Source organism: Dermochelys coriacea, chromosome 23 (genome assembly GCF_009764565.3).
Source record: "Dermochelys coriacea isolate rDerCor1 chromosome 23, rDerCor1.pri.v4, whole genome shotgun sequence".
NCBI lineage: Eukaryota > Metazoa > Chordata > Testudines > Dermochelyidae > Dermochelys > Dermochelys coriacea.
In genome coordinates, this window is record NC_050090.1 from 11,779,806 (window position 1) to 11,795,441 (window position 15,636).

The 15,636-nt window shown below is 52.3% G+C and overlaps 2 protein-coding genes across 5 annotated transcripts in view; both read right to left on the reverse strand.

Annotated features, from left to right (window-relative positions):
- Nucleotides 1-15,636, reverse strand: part of LOC119846933 — a 323,834-nt gene that overhangs the window by 109,289 nt on the left and 198,909 nt on the right. The window lies entirely within an intron of this gene.
- Nucleotides 3,604-10,053, reverse strand: LOC119846935 (zinc finger protein 391-like). 4 transcript variants are annotated; one of them, XM_038381186.2, is made up of 3 exons: nucleotides 9,942-10,053; nucleotides 6,835-6,908; nucleotides 3,604-5,821 (listed from the first exon to the last, which is right to left on the reverse strand). In XM_038381186.2, exon 3 carries the CDS (start codon nucleotides 5,692-5,694, stop codon nucleotides 5,029-5,031), a length of 666 nt encoding a protein of 221 aa, XP_038237114.1. In that variant the 5' UTR covers nucleotides 5,695-5,821; nucleotides 6,835-6,908; nucleotides 9,942-10,053; the 3' UTR covers nucleotides 3,604-5,028. The 4 variants fall into 4 exon arrangements, with proteins under 4 accessions (XP_038237114.1, XP_038237116.1, XP_038237112.1 ...); XM_038381188.2 differs by having other exon boundaries at nucleotides 3,604-6,036; XM_038381184.2 differs by having other exon boundaries at nucleotides 6,835-6,911.

A 15,636-nucleotide genomic window follows, 5' to 3' on the forward strand; every position in this document is an offset into this window, starting at 1 on the left:
CTTTCCCAGTAGTGGGCAGGGGAACCCGAGCCCATGCATGACTCCAGGGTCCAGCCCAGGGACCCTCTATCCAGCAACCCTGGTCTGCTCACTCCCAGACCCCACTGCTATTTTCCTGTGCTCCTTCCTATGTCCCTCTTTCTTGGTGTTCTGGCTCAGCTACGTGGGTCCAACTCAAGCTCCGAACTCCCATGGGGTGATTGCAGCCTACTTCCCCTGCAGCCTGTTTCTGCTGGCAGCTTCCTGGCTTTATACCAGCCCTGCCTGTTCCTTCTCAGATGGGCTCCACCATCAACCCAGGGTCACTTAGCAAGGGCGTGAGGGGGGAAATGTTCCCTGGACCCTGGTAGCTCTTCCAGGCTGCTCCTGCTCCAGACTTGGGCAGCCAATCAGCTGCCCTGACACCCCCCATCCACATGCAACCCCTCTCAAGTTGCTTTTAAGATGGGCTAGTTGTGGAATGGGGAGGAGACAGCAGAACCAGCCAGGCTAGTAGCAGTGGGGAGTTCATCCCCACCCCACCCCCCAATCCACGTCCACCAAATTGGACTGGAGATACCACCAAGCCATCGGTATCTGCGGCATCTCGCCTCTGCCTGAGGGAAATCCCCGTTCCCCCGGCCGGCCTGCTGGATTTCTCAGCAGCTCCAGTGCTGTAGCATGGGGGGGGGTGGTTTCAGCCATCAGCTCTGCTGGAGGAGCTCCGTGGAGTGATGCTTGTAGGGAATCTGGCCTGGGGGCCATGGGAAAGACGATGGGGCTACGAGGCGGGTTGGGCAAAGAGCATTTATTTCAGATCAAGACAGACATCATTAGCACGATTAGAAAATAGAGGATAACCCCCAAAAAACACGGTGCCAGGAAAACAGGGGGAGGCTGTAGGAAAGGGAGGGAGCACTAGGAGGCCACTCCCATTTCAGCCAGTTGCCCACTGTGCCCCTGGCACTGGAGTGGGGCCACTAACAATACAATCTACCGAAGACAAATGTGGTAAAGTACCTGGCACTGCACGTCTCCCCCATCCTGCCCCAGCATGTCCCCGTGCCACGGCAGCGTGACGGAGCCCGTCCTTAGAGATTGGTCCCCCCTTGCTCTCTGTGCCCTGTGGAGCAGGTGCCATGTTGTAAGGAGAGAGGGGACGGCGACCAGGCGCGAACCCCAGTATCCCCCTTGTGGCATCCATCGGCGAGGAGGCCACAACAGCCCCAAGATACAGTGGGCACAGCTCTCCATGGGGCCCAAAGGCTCCTGGGACAGTCCCGCGAAGTCATGGCCAAGCCACTTGGGATGCCAGTTCTACCCCACTGCATGGCCCCGTGCGTGTGCCAGCTGCCCTCTTGTTGAGTGGCACATTGGGGACTGGCCACAATCACACCCCCAGGAAGAGGTGGCTGGGAGCTGCTGGAAGGTGACCTGTGGCTGGAGATGCTGCCAGCCCCAAGGGGCCAAGCTCCGGTGCCTGGCTGAAAAATCAGATTTGTCAAAGAATAATTAGGGGGCACGGTCAGGGGGGACGGGACCCACCCTGTGGTTCTGAGCTTGGCTGGGGAAAGCACCGGCTCCCGACGGGTGTGAGAGATCTGGGGTTCAGCCTGGAATGCACCCCGCCTCCTAGGGCTGGGGGCTGCCTCTCTCCCCACACCGCCCAGCCTCTCCGCCGTCTGCCCCTGGTTTCCCTGCTTTTTCCTTTGCAACCCTCCACCTGTTCCTTCCTGCCCCCCCAGCGCTCCCCTCACTCTCCTGCCCCTCATCCCACCCTGAGCCATTCCTCAGCCTCTCTCTGCCCCCCACCCCCATGTCCCTCTGAGCCCTGCCTCCTGCCCCTACACCCCCATATCTCTCTGTCCCCCTCCTGCCCCATGTCCCCTCACGCCCTGCCTCAGCCTTTCCTCCTACCCCTCTTCCAGCCCCTCCCCCCTCCTCCTCCTGCGATCTCCCTCCTGTCCTTCAGGCTGCCCCCACCTTCCCCTGTGACCTCTCAGCTCTCCACATTTCCCTGCAACCCCCTCCTGCCCTTTATACCCCACATCCCTGCCCCCCCAGATCCCTGTGACCCTTCAACTTTTCTGCTCCCCACATCCCCTGCCCTAGTTTCCTGCCCCTGGCCCCCTCAATGGGTTGTTGTAGGGAGGGGGCATGCTCTACAGCACAGGCTGGTTTCATTCGTGCCCCCTCCCCCTCATAAACAGGAGAGAGCAGCCATTTTGACTGAGGGAAAATGGCCAGCTCCCTCAGGGTGTGTCTACACTGCACACTAAACCTGGCTCTGACTCAGGTTTGAGCCCCAGGCCCCTCTGCCGTCCACACACGTTGGTCTGACTTGGTTCAGCAAGGGCCCTGCTGGGGTGGGGCAGGTCCTAGCCCCGGCATCATGCAGTGTGGATGCAGCTCAAGCTGCAGCCTCAAGGCAGAAGGGCCACGCAGTGCAGTGTGGACGCGCTAGCCCAGCTGGGGGACCGGGGCCAGCATTTGTAAACTCAGGTTTACAATGCAGACGGCATGGGCTTGGACACACGGAGTTCACAGGCCCGGCTCCTCCAGACCCGGTTTTACAATGCAGTGTGCACACAACCTCCATGCGGAGATGGGGCAGAGGCCAGAAATATCCTCCTGCAGCCTCTGTGCTCCTCTCACAACCCCACAGAGACCTGCTGGTCCCACAGCAAGTGCATCCCTCCTCCAAGGTTCGGGAACAAAACCTCCTCCCTCACATGTGCGTGTCTGTGTTTGTATCTCTGTCTCTCTCACATACACACACACACACACACACAAGGAGGGTTCTCTCTCTCACACACATGCACGAGGAGGGTTCTCACATGCACATGCACGAGGAGGGTTCTCTCTCACACGCATGCAAACGAGGAGGGTTCTCTCTCACACACACATGCACGAAGATTCTCTCTCACACACACACACACAAGGAGGTTTCCCTCTCATACACACACGGGACACACAGAAGGAGGTTTCTCTCTCTCTCTCTCTCACACACACACACACACACACACACACACACACACACACACGTTTCACACTAGGGTTGCCAACCCTTCAGGACTGTCCTGGAGTATCCAGAAATTAAAGATCAATCTTTAATTAAAGATTATGTCATGTAATGAAACCTCCAGGAATATGTCCAGCCAAAATGGGCAACCCTATTTCACACACACACACGCGGAAGTTTCAGAAACACACACACAGGAGGCGGTTTCACACATACACAAGGTTTCATACAGACACATGCACATAGGAAGTTTCACACACACACAGGAGAGGCGACTTCACATACACATGCACACACAGAGGTTTCACATCCCCACACCTGCAGGAAGTGGCAGGAAGGAATGGCAGGAAGTCTCTCACACACACTTGAGGAGGTTTCACACACACATAAGAACGACCACACTGGTTTGGACCAAAGGTTCATCTAGCCCAGTATCCTGTCTCCTGACAGTGGCCAGTGCCAGGTGCCCCAGAGGGAACAAACAGAACAGGGAATCATCAAGTGATCCATCCCGTTACCCATTCCCAGCTTCTGGCAAACAGAGGCTCAGGACACCATCCCTGCCCATCCTGGCTAATAGCCATTGATGGACCTATCCTCCATGAATGTATCTAACTCTTTTTTTAACCCTGTTATAATCTTGGCCTTCACAACATCCTCTGGCAGAGTTCCACACACACATGCATATATACACATAAGGAAGTTTATCACACACACACTCACATGGATAAGTAGGAGGAAGTTTCACACATGACATTTCACACACACGGATGGACGGACATCCACATGAGGTTTCACACACACACACACGGACACACAAGGAGGTTTCTCACACACATACACAAGACGAGGTTTCTCACACACACATACGGACACACAAGGTTTCTCACATGAAAGAGGTTTCTCATACAGACACACAAGATTTCTCACACACACACGAGAAGAGGTTTCTCACACACTCACACACAAGGAGGTTTCTCTCTCTCTCTCTCTCTCTCTCTCACACACACACACACACACACAGGCACATGAAGTTTCGCACACGAACATGCTGTTCTTGTCTTGGCACGCTGCCTGTGCGCGCTCTCACACCATGTCTACACTGAGGGAAGCAACCCGGCCTGGCTGTTCCAGACTAACTTCTCCACGCTGGCTAGTGCCGTCTGTCAGAGCTATTCCGGATTCACTCCCTGGACCAGGTTGGCCTGCTCCTTTGAGGGCCAGCATCTTGGGGTTCGCTCGCCCTGCTGGGAAGGTGTGAGGCCAAGCCTGGCAAGGGCTGAGGGGGCTAGCGCCTGTGACAGGCCTGGGAGAGCAGAAGGCATCTGAGCGTGCCGCCAGGGGGGTTGCTTTGGGGGCAGAGTGATTGTCCCGGGATTGAGTCCCTTTTCCCTCGGAAGAGTGCGCCCACCTGGGGCTGCAGTTTCAGTCAATCTCTCTGTCCGGACGAGGTTTTAGATAGGGCTGGATCATCGTCCGTTTGCAGGGCAGACTGGCTGCGGGGTCGGTGATACTGTGTGCTCCCCAGGGGGCCCGTGTTACCATCCACGCCCCAAGGATGCCCGGAGCCCAACTCTGGGCCAGATCCTCCTGTACAGTCGTTGAAGCCGCTTGGATGTGGGCACAGAGAACGCTGCCCCCCTCTCGGTTCCCACGCCCAGCCCAGGGGGGTAGGAGCATGTCAGTGTGTGTCAGCAGGGGCACTAGCTCTCCCTCTGGGGGACGAGCAACCCAGAGGGTGGCAGTGTGGGAACTGCTGCCCCCTTGGTTTCCATGCCCCCTCCAGAGGATGGCGCACTCTGAGAAGAGGTGAGTCCCACACCCTCCCATGGGCGAGGAGTGCCCCAGCAGGAGAGGGCATGACAGCTGGCACTCCCTCAGTTCCCCATACGGGAGAGACACCCCAGAGGGTGACAGTGCAGGAACTGGTGCCCCCGATTCCCATGCCCTCTCCTCCCATGATGGAGGAGGGCACTGGGGGCGTGGGAACCACTGTCCCTTGGTTCCCACGCTCCACACCGGGGCAGCTACTCCTGGTGGGTCCTCTGGTGGCGGAGGAGGTGGGAGGTGGCTCCGAAGCCCTTTCCGCAGTCGGCGCACTTGTAGGGGCGCTCGCTGGTGTGAGTGGCCCGGTGTCGGGCCAGGTGGGCATCGCGGGTAAAGGCTTTGCCGCAGACCCGGCACTCAAAGGGCTTCTCGCCTGTGTGGGTGCCCTGGTGCCGGGCCAGGTGGGCGCTGCGGGTGAAGGCTTTGCCACAGACGCCACACTGGAATGGCTTCTCGCCGGTGTGGACGAGCTGGTGCCGGGTCAGGTGGGCATCGCGGGTGAAGGCCCTGCCACAGATGCCGCACTGGTAGGGACGCTCGCCAGTATGGGTGCCATGGTGCCGGGTCAGGTGGGCGTTGCGTCCGAAGGCTTTCCCGCAGTAGGTGCACTTGTAGGGGCGTTCGCCAGAGTGGGTCTCCTGGTGCCGGGCCAGGTGCGCGCTGCGCCCAAAGGCTTTCCCGCAGTGGGTGCAGGCGTAGGGGCGCTCGCCCGCTGGTGGCGGAGCCAGGACCGGGCCCTTGCCACGGTGGCTGCAGGCATAGGGGCGCTGCTCTCCGCCAGAGTGGGTGCCCAGGTGCCGGGTCAGGTGGGAGCTGCGCCGGAAGCCCTTGCCGCAGTACGGGCACGTGTTGGCCTTCTCACCCATGGGCGTGGCCAGTGGGGGGCTCCAGCAGCCTGGGGTTATGGGCGTGGTCAATCCTCCAACGAGCCTATGTGCAGCCTGGCTTCGCTACCAGGCAGCTTCGGGGATCCCCTTCCTTCTTCCCTGCTTCCTGTGAGGATAGAGAATCCAGCCGTGAGTTGCTCCTGCTGCCCCATTTCTGATGAGAGGCAGCGTGGCCTAGCGGATAGAGCACCGGGACTCAGGGCACCTGGCTTCTATTCCCGGCTCTGGTCTCCTGGGCGACCATCCTGCTCCATGCCTCAGTTTCCCCACTTGTACAATGGGGATTACATTACTGAGCTCCATCATCAAGGGCTTTGAACTCTATGGATGGAAAGCACTGGGCATTATTATTAATATAGGACCAAGGCCTAGCAGCTGAGCCTGGAATCAGCTGTCTCCAGGCTGTCTCACGAGTACATCTGAGTGCCAGCAGAGCTGCTTGATGGGAAGCCAGTGGGCCCTTGCTTTGAAGCTCAAAAGCAGGTTGCTGGCTACTTAACGCTTATGCCCGCCACTGTGACTGCTCTTGCCCCAGCTTTGCCTCCCAGCCTTCTTCCTGTCCTGCTCTGGTCTGCTCCTTGCCTGGTTTCTGCTCGGATGGGTGACAGCACAGGAACCAGCACCCCCCACATTCCCACCATGACAATCAGCTGTGTGAAACTTCGGTTGACTGGCAGTTCCAAAAACGTTGGTGAATCTTTTAAAAGTCGAAACAATAATTGTTTTGGGTCAAATGAAAACTTTCAGTCAATCCAAAACATTTTGAGTCACTTTCAAGATTTTTTAAAAAAATGCATTTGCCTTTTAAAAATAAAATAAAAGGCAGATCCTAACTGAAAAGTCATTTCAGCCAGCAATTCATATAGAAAATGTCATAAGGAAACTTTGGATTTTGGGGGAACTTTTGTTGTTTATTCCCACGTCCCTCCCCCCCACAAATCAGACATGAATTCAGGAAGTGTTTTTGGCCTCACTGAATCTGCGTTTTTTGCTGAAAAAAATGTTCCACTCAAAAAATGACACCGAACTCTAGTTACGTGCTAGAGGGGCTCTGGGCGGCTTTGCTGGGACTCCCGTGCCCCCCTGCAGGGTTCCCAGCTGGTCTAACTCCCTGCTCACCTGGTTTCTCTCCGGTGTTGTCCTTTCCTTCAGGCCCGACTGTGGTCACATCCCCATGCTCACAACAGAAAATCCTACTGAGGGAAAGCATTAGGGTAAGGTCAGGTGTTCCGTGACAGCTCCCAGGATGGTTCTACACTCTCTGCTTCAGGGATCCAGCCAATCTAGAGCTATTTGGGGATGGGATGGGACTAGAACAGGGCAAATAATGGAGTTTTTGGTTAGCCGGCAATTTTGAAAAGTTGGGTGGGAAAAAGAGAGAGTTTCTGGTCAGAGCAAAAATGAACGTTTTCAAAATCATAAAGTTGGACACATCTTTTTCAGAGTCCCTGCTCCCCAGGGTAGAGTCCCCTACCCTGTAAGTATGGCCTGCATTCGGTGTTCCTAGACGGATACATTTTAAATTTAGCTGTACTAAAATGCATATTGTTTGCTTGAGCCTAGTTTACCAAGCAATCCAGATTGCTCTATATCAGTGACCTAAGTGCCCCCTCCCCCAGCCCCAACCCAGCCACGGATCTGCCACAGCTGGGGGACGTGCCCCTCCCCGGCCCCAACCCAGCCCCAGCCCGGACCTGCCGTGGCAGGGAGAGGTGCCTCTCCCGCCCAGCCCACATGCTGCTGCAGGGAGAGAGAGCTGGGGGCAGTTCTCTCTTTCCCACTGTAGCCCTGAGACAGCCTGTACCCTCATTTCTGGCCCCAACCCAGAGCCTGCACCCCCAGCCGGAGGCATCATCCTCTCCCCTTCTCACACCCCAAATCCCTGCCCCAGCCCGGAGCCCCCTTCCACAATCCAAATTCCTTGACCTCACCCCCCAGCCCAGAGCCCCCTCCTACACGCCAAATCTTTCATCCTTGGCCCCACCCCACAGCCCTCACCCCCTGTACTCCAATGTTCTGCCCCAGTCCTGAGCCCCCTCCCACACTCCAAACCCCTCAGCCCCACCCCTGCCAAATGAGTGTCACACATCACCTCCATACTGGTGCACATAACAAAATTCATTCCACACATGGGTGGGAAAAATTAGAGGGAACACTGTCAATGACTCATCCTCTTCATTATTTACCACTCCCCCAATTTTTGGGTTATCTGCAAACTTTATCTGTGATGATTTTATGTTTTCTTCTAGTCATTGACAAAGATGTTAAATAACATAGGGCCAAGAACAGATCCCTGCGGAACCCCCTGGAAAACATATCCACCAAATGTTGTTTCCCCATTTAGAGTTACATTTTTGAGACCTATCAGTTAGCCAGTTTTTACTCCATTTAATGTGGGCCTCATTAAATTTATATTGTTATAGTTTTTAAATCAAAATGTCATGCAGTACCAAGTCAAATGCTTTGCACAAGTCTAAATCTATTACGTCAACACAATTACCTTTATCAACCAAACTTTTAATCTCATCAAAAACATAGCATGTTAATTTGACAGCTCCCAGAGTCTCAGACTTTAAGGCCAGAAGGGACCATCATGATCATCTAGTCTGACCTCCTGCACAACACAGGCCACAGAACCTCACCCAGATACTCCTGTAATAGATCCCTCACCTCTGGCTGAGTTACAGAAGTCCCGAAATCATGATTTAAAGACTTCATGTTATAGAGAAGCCACAATTTACACTAGTTTAAACCTGCAAGTGACCTGTGCCCCATGCTGCAGAGGAAGGCGAAACCCCCCCCCCCCAGGGTCTCTGCCAATCTGACCCAGGGGAAAATTCCTTCCTGACCCCAAATACGCTGATCAGTTGGACCCTGAGCATGTGGGCAAGACCCACCAGTCAGACAGCTGGGAAAGAATTCTCTGCAGTAAGTCAGAGCTCTCCCCATCTAGTGTCCCATCACGGGCCGTTGGAAATATTTGCTACTAGCAGTCACAGATCAGTCGAAGGCAGTCCCATCATACCACACCTCTATAAACTTATCAAGTTCAGTCTTGAAGCCAGTTCGGTTTTTTGCCCCCACTTCTCCTCTTGGAAGATTGTCCCAGAACTTCACTCCTCCGATGGCTAGAAAGCTTCATCTAATTTCAAGCCTAAACCCGTTTATGGCCAGTTTACATCCATTTGTTCTTGTGTCCACATTGGTGCTTGATTTAAATAACTCTTCTCCCTCCCTGGTGTTTATCCCTCTGATGTATTTATAGAGAGCAATCATATCTCCCTTCAGCCTTCTTTTGGTCAGGCTAAACAAGCTAAGGTCAATAAATTTTCTCTCATAAGGTGGGTTCTCCATTCCTCCGATCATCCTAGTAGTAGCCCTTCTCTGAACCTGTTTCAGCTTGAAATCATCTTTCTGAAACATGGGAGACCAGAACCGTGCAGAGAATTCCAGGTGAGGGCTCACCAGCGCCTTGTATAACGGCAATACCACTTCCCTAGCTCTACTGGAGATTGTGGGAGAAGCTCAGCTTTCATTTGTTTATTTTTAAAACTTTTTTAAAAAAATCTCACTTCCCATTTGTGTGTTTCGCTTGTTTGGGGGAGCTGCGGGGGCTAATGGATAAAGCATTGGGCTGGAACTCAGGAGATCTTTGGGTTCTTTGCTACTGGCCTGCTGGGGCCAGTTTCCCCATCTGTAGAATGGGGCTAATGATACTGAGCTCCTCAGTAAAGAGCTTTGAGAGCTGCTGGCTGGCCCCAAACCCCTCCCACCTCAACCTGCAGCCTCCTTCTCCCCCCCCCCACAGATCCCAGCCCCCCACCTCCAGCTGCCAACCCCAGCTTCCCCCTTCCCTCCACCCCAGTTCCCAGCCCCGTCCCCTCACCAGTCCTAGCCCCCTCACTGCCGCCCCTTTTCCCACCCCCAGCTCCCAACCCCCATCTCTCGCAGATCCCAGCCCCCCCCAGTGCCCCTCCCCAGCTGCGGCTCCCTGCCCCTTCTCAGCCCCAGCCGCCGGCCCCCCTTCCCTTACCAGCATTAGTTCCACCCCTTCCCTGCAGCCCCTCTTCCCCCCCATCTTCAGCTCCCAGCCCCCCTCCTCCCCAGCTGCAGATCCCACCCCAGCCCCCCTCCTCCCCAGCTGCAGATCCCAGCTCCCTGCCCAGCCGCTGTAGCCCCCAGGCCCCCCCCCGAGCTGCAGCCCAGCCGCCCCCGCCCGCTCTCACCGGTGCACACGCCGGGCTGGGCGCAGGAAGGTGCCCGGGCCCCTCTCTCGGTCTCTCCTCCCCCAGCCCCGGCTCCGCTCTGCACCGCAGCGGTCTGCCAGCTCGATGGTTGTTAACCCTTCCCCCGCCAGACGACAGGCAGACATCCCCCCCCCAGACTCCCCCTGTCCCGGACGCCTGGGTTCCGCAGGGCGCCCCTGGAGGAGCCGAAGGGCAGCGCCCGGGTCCCCCTGGGGGCTGAGCAGAGCTGGGCACAGCATGGAGTTTCTGGTCCCTGGCTGATTCCCCAAAGTGGGGGGCGATTGGGGAGGGGGGGGGTCATTTCAAGCTGAAAATAGCTGAAATTTTTAGTGTCTTGAAAAGTCTGGAGGAAAAAAAATCATTTTTCCCTTTGACTTCGGGCGGAGAAATGTCCTGTGGGGTCAAATCCTTTAGCTCTTGAGCCGTTTCAAACATTTAAAAATAAAAATAAAACCGGGGGACGTTTCGAAACAAAACGCCCTTTGGAACCAAAAACTAGACACAATCTGCCTCTGGGAGAGACGAATTTGATCTCTTTGTCCTTTGAGATTACAGGTTTGGGGGATAACCGTGACGTAACAGACGTAGACTTCTGCAAGGCGTTTGGCTTGGTCCCGCCTGGCATTCTGCCTAAACAATCTAGAATGCTATAAAATGAACAGGATCCACGTCGAATGAATTAAAAAATGTCGGATAGGTCTCAAAATGTAACTGTAAACAGGGAATCAAGAGGCTGCATTTCCATTGAGTGGGGTCCCGCAGGCATCAGTTCTCGGCCCTCTGCTGTGAAACATTTTTGTCAGTGACCTGGGTGAAAACATAAAATCATCATGGATAACGTCTGCAGATGACACAAAAATTGGGGAAGTGGTAAATAATGCAGAGGACAGATCACTGACTCAGAGCAATTGGATAAACTGAGCGCAAGCAAACAAGAGACTTTTAATGCAGCTAAATGTAAATGTATCCATCTAGGAACAAAGAATGTCGGCCATATAGAGGATGAGATGCTCTATCCTGGGAAGCAGTGACTGGGAAAAGAGATTTGGGGGTTGTGGTGGGGGTTGCGAGAAGCGGAATCTGTCATGCCTCTACATGATTGGCACGCTTGTAGGGTTTCAAGATAAGAACATAGGAATGGCCATATTGGGTCAGACCAATGGCCCCCTAGCCCCATATCTTGTCTTTGACAGTGGCCAGTGCCAGATGCTTCAGAGAGAATGAACAGACCAGGGCAAATGCAAATGATCCATGCCCTGTCATCTAGTCCCAGCTTTCGGCAGTTGGAGGTTTAGGGACACCAGGAGTCTATCTTGGCTACTAGCCAGTGATGGACCTATCTTCCATGAACTTATCTCATTCTTTTTTGAACCCAACTTTTGGCCTTCACAACATCATGTGGCAATGAGTTCCACAAGTTAAGTGTGTGTTGTGTGAAGAAATATTTCAATATTTGGTCCTGCAAAATGTCGACACAAAATGGTTCCCCATTGTCGAAACGTTTCCCCCCCCAAACATTTTGTGAAATAAAATCTTGTCACCATTTCTCTAAATAACTATATAAATAAATACGAATTGGTTATGTCAAAACAGCATTTTCCAATGGAAAACTGTTTAGACAAAATTTTTCCAGTCAGCTGTATTCTTGTCTTACACGTGGATTATAGGTTTCAGAGTAGCAGCTGTGTTAGTCTGTATTCGCAAAAAGAAAAGAATGCATCCGATGAAGTGAGCTGTAGCTCACGAAAGCTTATGCTCAAATAAATTTGTTAGTCTCTAAGGTGCCACAAGTACTCCTTTTCTTTTTACGTGGATTATAAACTCTTTGGGGGCAGGAGCTGTCTCTTTGTACTGCGCCTAGCACAATGAGGCCCTGGGCCATGACTGGGGCTTCTGGGTGCTACCGTAATACATGTAATAAATAATGTACAGAGCTACATTAGTACAGACAACAAATAATATATTCACATATTGTGTACGAGGAGAACAACCAGTTGCCTAACCTCTCTCCAGAAGATTGTAGTAGAGATGGTGAAAAAAAACAGTTGTTCTGGCTTGTGTCCACAAGATCTCCCTTCTTCTCCCATGGCTGACATGTAAATTGGGCTGTAATCTATTCATCCAGTGGACCAGCATATGCCCAATGCTGTTGGCCTGCCCTGCCCTTAGGCATTCTGCCAGCAGAGCTATATTGGCTAGGAGTATGAAACAAATCAGATAAAACTGGTCAAAACTTTTTGACCGACATTCTTTTGCCAGCGAGAAAGGCAAATTTAGCAACGCCGAAACATTTTGCTAAATTGTATCCAAGTTGCCGAATTGCTCGTTTAAAAAAGAAATACCTAAAAAGAAAAAAATTAAAAATAACCCACCCTAAAACACATCCCTAAAATAACATAACTAAAAAGCAATAAAGGAATAATAATAAAATGATAAGAAATACAAAATAAATACCCACAAAAAATAAAAGTATTTCCCCCAAATATCTAAAACAAATACCTAAACACAATTATAATAAATGATTGCTAAGCATTACAATAACTAATAAAGTAATAACAATAAAATGATAAGATATAAAAAACAAATACCTAAAAATATTTCTTAAAAAAAATCAAGAAGTATCTAAAACAAATACTTGCAATAAAATAAATGTTAATAAGAAGGTAATAAGAAGTAATAATAATAAAATGATCAGAAAGAAAAAAACCTAAAAACAATTTTTAAAACATAAAATAATTCCTAAAACAAAGATCAAACCTAAAATAAATAATTAGTGTTAATAATAATATATAATAAAAGAATATTAATAAAATGATAATAAGAAATAAAAATAAATATCTAATTAATTATACCTAAAATAAATACCTCAAATAAAATACATAATTGTTAAAGAATAATAATAAAATAATAAGAAATAAAAAATAAATACAACAAAAATTTAAAAAATCAAAACCTTTTGTTTCGACATTTTCTAACCAAAACATGCTGACATTTCAGTTCAAAACAACTTTTTGCTTTGAAATGTCCTTTACTTTCATCTTTCAAAAAATCCAAAACATTGAAAAATGGTGGAACCCAAAAGGATTCGGGTTGAGCAAAACGATAATTCAATCAGACATGAATATTTTTTTTTAATGAATTTGCCCAAAATCTCAAAAATGTTCACTTTCGGTCTGACCCAAAATGCTTTTTTCACCCTTTTCAAACCAGAAAAATCAGTTATTCTCCCAGCTCTAGCCCTGCCCAAAGAGCTCTGCCAGCGAAAACCCCCAGCGGAAATGCAGTTGTATTAGCAAAAAAGTCCTTTTGCTGGCAGAACTTATTTGGTTCAGGGAACAAAGCTATTTCTGCAAAATATGCATCTCATCTAGGAGCATTTGCCAGGTTAGCTCTGCTGGAATCGCTATACTGGCAAACCCCTTCTAGCGTAGACAAGCCTAAAGGCAGAAGAAGAAAGGAAGCAGAGGTTAGTGGTTAGAGAACCGAGTTCAATTTCCTGCTATGCCACAAACTTCCAGCAGGTCCGTGGTACGTCTACACTGCAATCAAATGCAGGGGTCAGCTGACTCGGGCTCTTGGGGCTGGGAAATTGCAGTGTAGCCATTCAGGCTCTGAGACCCCCGCGAGGTGACGTGGGTCCCAGAGTCTGGGCCCAAGCCTGAATGTCTATACTGCAATTTGACAGTCCTGCGAGCCTCAGCCAGCTGTCCCAGCCCAGCTGCGGGTGTTTTATTGTGGCACAGATGAACTCTTAGCCTCTCTGGGTGCATCTACACAGCAAAAAAAAAAAACCCCAGAAAACCCATGGCAGCAAGTCTCAGAGCCTAGGTTGACTAACTCAGGCTCGTGCGACAGGGTTAAATCTAGCAGTGTTGACTTTCTCACCCAAGCTCTGAGGGCCATCCCCCTTGCTGGGTTTCAGACCCTGGGCTCCAGCCTGAGTCCTCACTGCTAACTGTAGCCCTAGGTGCCGAAGTCAGTTGACCTGGGCTCTGAGCTGCTGCTGGGTTGTTTTTGCTGTGTAGACATACCTGCCGTGCCTCAATTTCCCATCTGTACAAGGCTAATGGCACTTCCCCACCTCCCAGGGCTGATGTGAGGCTAAATGTGTTAAAGCCTGTGAGGGAAAGTGCTAGATAAGAGCCAAGTATTATTACATGTCAATGTTTTACCGAGGGCTGTAGCCGTTAGGGGACTGTTTTCTGCTGACATGGCTACGTTAGCAAAATCCCTGATGTAGCCACAGGCAATTGTTACACTACAGATTTCTGCCAGCACAGCTGTCAGGAGGGGTACAATTGCTGACTTAGAGACCTGTACCAGAAAAGGCTCTCGCAAACGCAGTGACACCAGCAAACCTGAGCCTTACTAATATAGCCCGTTTCACTCATGAGGTGGTTTTACTAACACCGGTACAATCCCTTTCCTGGGTAGATCTCCAAACAATTGACCAAGGAGGGCAATATCTTTACTATGTCATAGATGGAGAAACTGAGGCACAGAGTTACATCCCCCTGCCGATTTGCTTAAGGTCACCCAGAAATGGGAAGAGAAACCAGATGTTCTGCATCCCAAACCAGTGCTCTCTCCATTGGTCCATGCTGCCTGTAGCTGCGCCAGCCTTCCTATACTAGTCAAGGCCTTGTAGTATAGACATGGCCATTGGTATAACTGTGGATGGGTTATGTGTAGGTTGGGGTTTGAGGGGCGTGCAGGGGTCTGTGTGTGGGGCGGGACTGGAAGGGTGTTTGGGAACTGTGTGGGGCAGGAGGGACGTTCAAGGTCCATATGTGGGACAGGAGGGGGGTTCGGGGTCTGTGTGCGGAGTGGGACTGGAAGGGCTTTGAGGATGTGTGTGTGTCAATTGGGGTGGGAGGGGTGTTCGGGGTCTGTGTGTGGGAGTCAGGGCAGGAGGGACGATGCACTCTGGATGTGGGGCAGGGGAGGTGTAGCGGGTTCGGGGGGCAGAAGCGTTGAGGGGTCTATGGGGGGTTGAGCAGGAGAGGCGATGGGATTCGGGTGTGGGGCAGGAGGTGCATTGGGGGTCTGTGTGTGGGATGCGTGGAGTGTTGGGGTCTGGGTATGGGGGGAGGGGCATTGGGGGTCTGTTTGGGGGGGGCAGGAGGGGTGATGTGGTCTGGGTGTGGGGCAGGAGGGGAGTTGGGGTCCCGGGTATGAGGCAGAAGGGTGTTGGGGTCTCTGTGGGGGTTGGGGTGGGAGGGGTGTTGGGGGTCCAGGCATGGGGCAGGAGGGGCATTGGGGGTCCAGGTGTGGAGCAGGAGGGCGGTTGGGGTCTCTATGGGGGTTGGAATGGGAGGGCTGTTGGGGGCCTGTGTGTGGGGCAGGAGGGGTGTTGGGGGTCTGCGTGTGGAAGTCTGTGTGTGGGGTGGGAGGGGGATCCAGGATCTCTGTGGGGGTCCACGTGTGGGGTGGGAGAGGCCATTGGGGGGTTTTCAGGGTGTGGGGAAGGAGTGGGGTCCAGGGTCTCGTGTGGTTGCCGGCTGTGGGGTACGAGGAGGGTTGGGTCTCTGTGAGGTCCAGGGTTGGGCAGGAGGGGCGTTGGGGGTCCAAGTATGGTGCAGGAGGGGGGGTTGGGGTCTCTGTGGGGAAAGGGTGGGAGGGTTGTTGGGGGTAAGGGTGTGGGCAGGAGGGAGGTTGGGGATCTGGCTGAGGG